Source organism: Epargyreus clarus, unplaced genomic scaffold (genome assembly GCF_041222505.1).
Source record: "Epargyreus clarus isolate Ecla_fem2 unplaced genomic scaffold, WU_Ecla_fem_2.2 ptg000021l, whole genome shotgun sequence".
NCBI lineage: Eukaryota > Metazoa > Arthropoda > Insecta > Lepidoptera > Hesperiidae > Epargyreus > Epargyreus clarus.
The window spans coordinates 4824292-4831791 of record NW_027332228.1 but is presented as its reverse complement, the minus strand read 5'-3'; the positions used below and the strand labels follow the sequence as shown (position 1 = coordinate 4831791).

Sequence of the window (7500 nt, the reverse complement as noted above, 5' to 3'; positions counted from 1 at the left end):
ATTATATCATAGTGAATTTATTTTCAATTTAAAATTAATGTATTGCATTATAGAATATATTTCAAATGACAAGCAATGACGATGGATAATATCAAATATTGCAAATTTAAAGTAATTACGACATGAGTTAACAGTTACAGAATATTTAGTTCTAGTGTATTTTATAGTCAATATACTACAGTCGAGCACAGGTCTGATCAGGGTTTAGGCTACGCTTAAGGATACTGGCCAAGGATTGATTGGTACACTTTACACTTGTTTATTTAAGAACTCTCAAGTATGTCACTTTCCTTATGGTGCGATGTTTTCCTTCATATTTTATGCAAGTGATAATTAATATCTAATCCGCACATAGAATTAAAGCAACCAAGGCTTAAATACATTTCAACAATTAAAAAACAAAATCTTAAAAACACTGGCGTCAGAAGTTTCTGTTCTATATGCCCCTGTTTAAAAGAGGGCTGGATAAGTCTACGGACACGATTGCCAACATTGCATCTTCAAGATTTTGCCTTGAAACGGGAAAATTGTGACTTGTATATGCGGTTTAACCGTATAGCGGTATATGCTCCACTTGAATTATTTTTAAATGTTGTTTAAATATATATTTTGTTTAAAACGAAAACATTTAATCAAATAATTACATTAATAGATATTCGTCTTGAAATCAAATACATAAAACAAATGACGGTCAAACATACATAGATATAATTAATAACTTACGATTAGAAAAGTTATTTGTAGGTATCTGACAAGTATAAGATATCTGACAATTCATTTAAAATCATATTATAGGCATGATACATTTTTAATTACTGATTTTCAATGATGTGAGAGTAAGATAATATAGACACTAATAAAATAATAATATACTTATCGGGTATATAGCAACAGCATAACGTAATTGGACAAAAAGATAACAATTACTTATTAATAACAACAATAATTACTAGACGCACTCAATCTATACATCATGGATGTTCGAATAGTTAAATACATACATGCAAATGCAAGCTATTGTTAGCGTCCTAATATCGCTACTTACCTAAATAAAACTATGAAATATAATAAGGACGAAGCAAAAACAATTTTTGTACATAACAACAAATCACTATGAAATATTTTTTCTAAATAATAATAACTTTATTTATTGACTAATTAATATTATGTAACTAACAATGTAGCAATTTAATTATTAAATGAGGTATTGTTGACCATACTTTAATTAATTATATGAATGCAACTAATATTCTAGCTTCGCGAGTATCAAAAGCAGATTTTTAGTACCAAAGTTTATTGAAACTTTTACTAATATTCTTATATAATTTTTGTGAAAAGTTTATAATTATCATTATCATCAGTGTCTAAACTATACAATGGACTTAGGCTGTAAAGGCAATTCACTAACATTATTAGATGCCATAGCTTAGGCCAGCGTATAAGATATGGATATATTTTACACTATATACACTGTAACCATGATTCTTACGACGATAAGCTCTGTATTGTTAAATTGACTAATATGTTCAGTTAAGATAGAATAGCAAAGGAGCTGGCAGGCCATCTCTAGTACTGCAGCTCGTCTACATCTGTCAACAAATTCAAATAGGACATTTGTAATACTCAAAGTTGATCACGGACGTGTTGCTACTCCGAGGACTAAGTTGGAACGCCTCTTTTAACTTTTACTTTCACTACACCTAACACAGTAGTGTTGGTTTTGTAGCTTATCTACCACTAAATATTGCACTAAACGTCATCAAAAAGTCCTCTTGGGGGCATGGTCATCTTGTCCCGTCGTCGATCATCGAACTCTGTTCGCACAACTGGCAGAGTGCTATCGCCGAAGCGCTGTTCGAGTTCGTCCTCTAGCGTCAAGTCGGGTCTGTTGTAGGGTATCTCCGCCCGCTGGTAGCCGGAGACTGGTTGGGAGCGCTCGGGGCTCGGTTGCACATAGTAGTCTGAGTCCACGTCGTTTAGCAGCCCGGTGCGGGCTGAAATGTGACCGCCATGCACAATAACTGTTTGCATTAATGGTGACAGACAAAAGCACACAGAAAAGACAGTGGTAAAGTGTTAGATGCTGAAAATGTTTGTGAATAGCACATAATATCCTATTGTTTAAGTTTATATGGGGCGATACTTGGTAAAACTTAATGAGACAGTCACAAAATTGCAATACTCAGTAATTCTTTCTCATTTCAAATTCAAGGCTGCTTCTAATTCCCATTACGAAACCACCAAAATATAAATAAAACTACTAAATACTTAATACCCCAAATCGTTTTTCTCATGTTAATCTATAAAATAAGGTAAGTTTGTGATAATGTTTTATAAAAAATAAGTATATATTTAGTACTTTTCACAAAAACAATTTCAGCACTGAAAAATACCCATTTTTGCGATGAGTAAGAACTTTTTTCCATATTATTCACATAAGTACAATGAAAAATTGTGAAAGAATTATTTGGAAATCGGTGCATCGTGAAGCTGTGCTAGTTTCATAATCATTTAATTTTAATTACCTTCACCTGACATACTTTACAAGTAGGAACACATAATAGGTGTTTTTAACAATACACATCTAAAAGACCATTTCCAATCACCAAATGTTATTATTTTTTCGACACATTATGTGTTAGTAGTTAGTAGTTTTTCTTGTAATGTAGAGAATTATGGATATTTATAGTGATTATAAGAACGATCATATCACGATACTAATAAAACTGATTAAAATCAATCAATACTTAGAATAAACTTATTATTCATTTTCAAATGAGTGAAACATAAGAGAAATAGCTGCACGTCAATCTACCAACATGGTATTCGGTCCTACACAGTACACAGTTGGATTTGCATATTGTTTTTTGCCATAAACGAGCAAGACGTAGATTGAAATTACTTTCGAAGGATATCCGTAATTTTAAGACATATTACATATTTTATTTGCTTTATTTAGACCTTAGTACCAAAATGGTATAGAAGGTGCTCTTCATGGCCGCCGATGCATTGCCCACTCCTCTGGAGTTGCAATTGTCTAGGTAACAGTAACTACTTTCCGTCAGATAGCTCATACAAGTCAAATCACTTGTACGAGCCATCTATATAATAATGATGCAGTAAGATCTTGCTACAGTAAAGATATTCTCGTGTTACGTCCATCCTGCATGTCTCTGTCGCTGCGGTAGTTTGAGAACCGCTCGCCGTAGTCCCTTCGTCGCGTCAGGCACTCTCCTTTATTCTTCAAAGCTCTTGATGTTACAAATGTTAAGGTGACCGTGACAGTGACTACTTCCCATCAGGTGGTACATATAAATGGTCTCGCTACTGTAAACATGTTCTCGTGTTACCTCCATCCTGCATGTCTCTGTCGCTGCGGTAGTTTGAGAACCGCTCGCTGTAGTCCCGACGTCGCGTCAGGGATTCCTCGGCTCGTTGGCGCTTGCGTTTTTCTTAATATAATTTGAATATTGAAATAATATTAGTTCGTAGGTTTATATAATTTTTATACATAACTAGCGTAAATACAGTTTAATGGTTCAAAATGAGAAGGCTTATGTTGTAGTCACGCCGACCATATTTAAAAAAATAAAATAAAAGAAGTATTTCATTTAACTTTTAATATTTCTTGTAAGTTATAGTTATTCTACGTAAATTTATTGAAAGATGAACATTTTTTAAAATGAAACCATTCAGACTATAATTTTGATTAATTTTCGATAAAGTATTGAACGACAAACTGATTTTTCTGTCGTATACATAAAGGAGAGCAAGTGAGACGGGTATAGAAAGGTCACATTACCTCTTTTAACAATCTCCCTGCCCTCGTCTACGAGATCTGTGGTGAGCTCGTCATCCCCCACGAACTGCTGAAAACCGCAGAGGGAGAGCAGACGGCTGCCCAGCGATAGGTACGTGGCGAGACATAGGAGCACCACCAGCATCGGGAAGTAGATGTTGAAGCCCTCCGCTATGATGCCCAGCACGTCCATGTGACCCATTATCTGAAATATAGGAACAATAAGAGTAGGTGTTGATCAAACATTTTTTTTATAATATAGGAGTAGCAGACAAGCATGCAGTCCACCTGATGGTAAGAGGTTACTGCTGCCCATGGACATCTGTAATCAACCCCAGATAGGATAAGATATTCTTACCTGCGGTCGGCCACATGCACCGCTACCCCTGAGGACTAAGTTTCAATGTCACCGAAAAGTATGTCTTCATTACCATACCCTTCAAAACGGAACGCAGCAGTGCCGAACACTGCTGTTATTAGGCAGAAAGAGATGTGGCCGTGGTGCCGCCAGAGTCTAACCACAAAGGGTTCTACCACCTTCACAATAATAATGTATGTGTTACATTTAATCGTATTTCGCTCAATAAAAACAAGTTGAGCTGTCGGTGGGACTATCCAATTGATGATTACAGCTAGTAAGTAAATTTTATGAATACTTCGGAAGGTGCGTTAAGCTGTAGGTTCTGCTTATCATTGAATTGCAGACATTTTAAGCTTGCTGAGTTGAGATCTATAAAAATATTTGATATGGACTGGTTAACCTTCCGCTACCTATAAATTGGTCTGTGTAGCCTCATGGGTCTTGTTAATGCAGGTCACTTGTTACTAAGATTTCTTGAGTAAGGTTTGGAGTTCGACATTTTTGGTTGTTTATAAATACACAAACACATATAGTATATTTATATAAACCTAACCTAATCTAACCCAACCCTATCACTACAACAATACCTGAGTATAATATGTCTCCATGATCCTCTCCTTAATGACATGCGAGTCCATGTGTATAAGGCTGAGGAAGTTGAGGCACATGGCGGGCGTGAGGCGGCAGACCATCATGCCGGAGAAGATGAGGCTGTACTCGTTGGTCTGGTGGTGCGGCGCCAGGTAGTACAGGTTCAGCAGCCGGATCTTCAGCACGGTGGAGTACGCGCAGTAGAACATGTACGCGATGATCAGTGTTGATACAGACTGGAATTGAATTAGATATGTATTCTGATATTTGTTGAAAGGAAAATTGTCATATGGAATTTCTAAATATCATTACAAAAAATTTTTAGCCCACAAATTGTTTTCATATCAGAAGAAGAATTCTTGGTATTTTAATATAAAAACAGAAAAATACGCCATATGCCTAACTACGATATATTTCATCAGATTTAAATTGATTTATGATGAACCCACAGTTCAGGTTTTTTTTTAATCTGGTCAATATTATACAACAATTAAAAATTATTAAATCAAACAGACTACACTACTAATGATTCACAATATCTATGCAACACTTAGAAAAGTATACAAAAAATAAAAACGTTACATTTTTATGCTACCGACAATTACAATTGCCATAACAGACTGAATAAGAAATATAATTTGTAAAATAACTTACCACAATAACAGCATAATTGTACGTTCCCTTCGCAGCTAAGACTATATTGGCGAATATTGAGAGCACTGGCTTTTTGCAGAAGAAAGTCACTTCAGACCACACCACCGCGACAGATAGGATACACGTGATCACCGCCATCGTTTTCAGGAAATACTGCTTCATGAAGCACTCCCAGTACCACTCTGGAGGCAGAAAATATAGGTTAGGAGGCAATGTAATACAATACTAATCGAAAAACGATAATGACAACATGATTTCTGTTAAAATTTATACATATATTGTATGGCCGCCACCTGTTAATATTGGCCACAAGCCTCACCCTAAAACTTGGGGAGCACTAGATAATATTTTACCAAACAAAATATACAAATGGTACATATTAAGCGTAAAAGTTAAAGTGATTTTTAAAATATTTCTCGTATTAAAAGTCATAAATTGCCTTTTTATATTGCATTACACCTACCTATTATAGGTGGATAGAAGATTCTCTGTACTCTAGGCCTTGGCGTGTGGAACGTGTGTTGAAACCGTTTGTCAGGAGAGCGCGCGTTGGACGCCACGTCTTCTAGGTGGTAGATACGCTCCAGCATCAAAACCCATTGGGTCTCCGTCCGTTGCAGAACATGCAATGCTTTGATAGTCTGAAACAACCTTTAACTGTGAAATATTTTGCATAACATGGATTTCGTATAAAAATATTATTTAGTTTATATATAAAAATCAATTTACTGTTTCTTATGTTGATTTCATATTGCTATTTAACTAATAATTTCCATCAAAAAGCTATAAAACTATTTCCATCATCATTGATCAGCATTTAAGATTTCTTTATTCATACTTGTTTTTCGACAACCTGTTCTTAAAGCCTGCTAATATTTAATTGTCACTATGTACTTGTAAAACTGGCTCATGCTTAAAATATTAACATGTAGGATATTAAGAAACACAGCTATTTTATTATTATTCATCACAAATATTCATATAGATGAACAGATAATATATAACATTACCTTCTTATGCAAATTGACTAGTGACTTAAGCGAGGGTGGAGTGGGTCGTTCAGGGGGCGCTCGCGAGTTAAGTCGGTCGCGCAGTTGTATGGGTAGCTTCTGTATGATAGTCTCCACATGCCTGTGCAGCGGGTGAGTGGGTCCTACAGCTGCTGTTACTGAATTTAGACTCTGGAATAGAAAAATAAATATGGTTTTACTAAAGTCCAATATAAATTGACAAACATAGTTTATAGGTCTGTACAAGATACAGTTAAACATTACTACATTACTACATAACATAATAGCAAATTATATTGCAGAATTAGGAAATTGGAATCATACATGTCATGTCTTGAAAATAATAAATATTGTAACTAATTTAAACTAAATGTAGCTCATGTAGCCTGCAATTTCCCTAACTAAGCTTCTCACATCCTCTCTGGCAAGTACTACTTAAAGTTTACTGGCTTAACAACTTAAAATTATAATTTAAACGTTAATAGACATAATATTATACTAGTTATATTATAATTTGAATATAATATTATGCAACTTACGTCCAATATATCATCCACAGTTTCCTCAGCTTCACATTTATCTGTACTCAATTTAGCAATTTTAAAATAGCTGTATGTTAGAGTATAGTTCTTCTTAGAATTGTTCCAGAGATTTCTGGGCACCTCAACCAAGGCATAACCGAGAAGTAATATCAACAAAAATAATCCCCACGTATTACTTGCTGATGATGCAATGGTCTTTATCCTCGGCCCATCTAGCTGTACTCCAGGTTTGAAGGCAATATATATGAGGAGTACACCACAAATGAATAAGTAAGAGCCATAGTATATGGCATTATCTACAAGAGCTGATTTCAGCTTCCCTTTCACAGTAAAATCTCCAGCTTTGCTGTATGACTGCATCATTGGCATTATTGATCCTTATAAGCAACACTATCAGATAGTGGAATAATATAGAGGGTGCATTTTTTTTCAAAATGAACTCGTTCGATTCCCGACTAGGGTAAAAGTTATTTTAAAAAAGTAATGATGCAGTTTTAGTTTTTATCAAAATCGACCTCGTAACTCCTTTCAGCATTTTTCGCT

General features: G+C 35.0%; 1 protein-coding gene across 1 annotated transcript; it reads right to left on the bottom strand.

Annotated features, from left to right (window-relative positions):
* Positions 1 to 7323, bottom strand: LOC140750717 (LMBR1 domain-containing protein 2 homolog). Its single transcript, XM_073084419.1, has 8 exons — positions 6955 to 7323; positions 6416 to 6586; positions 5869 to 6046; positions 5406 to 5587; positions 4748 to 4987; positions 3803 to 4004; positions 3351 to 3452; positions 1 to 1994 (listed from the first exon to the last, which is right to left on the bottom strand). Exons 1-8 carry the CDS (start codon positions 7318 to 7320, stop codon positions 1750 to 1752), a joined length of 1686 nt encoding a protein of 561 aa, XP_072940520.1. The 5' UTR covers positions 7321 to 7323; the 3' UTR covers positions 1 to 1749.
* Positions 7324 to 7500: the final 177 nt, after the last annotated feature.

Bases quoted from the DNA above. Each gene is read 5' to 3' on its own strand.
- LOC140750717 (XM_073084419.1), bottom strand. From the start codon at position 7,320: ATGATGCAGTCATACAGCAAAGCTGGAGATTTTACTGTGAAAGGGAAG. The intron at 4,988-5,405 runs GTAAGTTATTTT...ATTCAATTCCAG, and splicing joins ACAATTATGCTGTTATTGTG to TCTGTATCAACACTGATCAT. The intron at 3,453-3,802 runs GTAATGTGACCT...AATTATATTAAG, and splicing joins CAGGGAGATTGTTAAAAGAG to AAAAACGCAAGCGCCAACGA.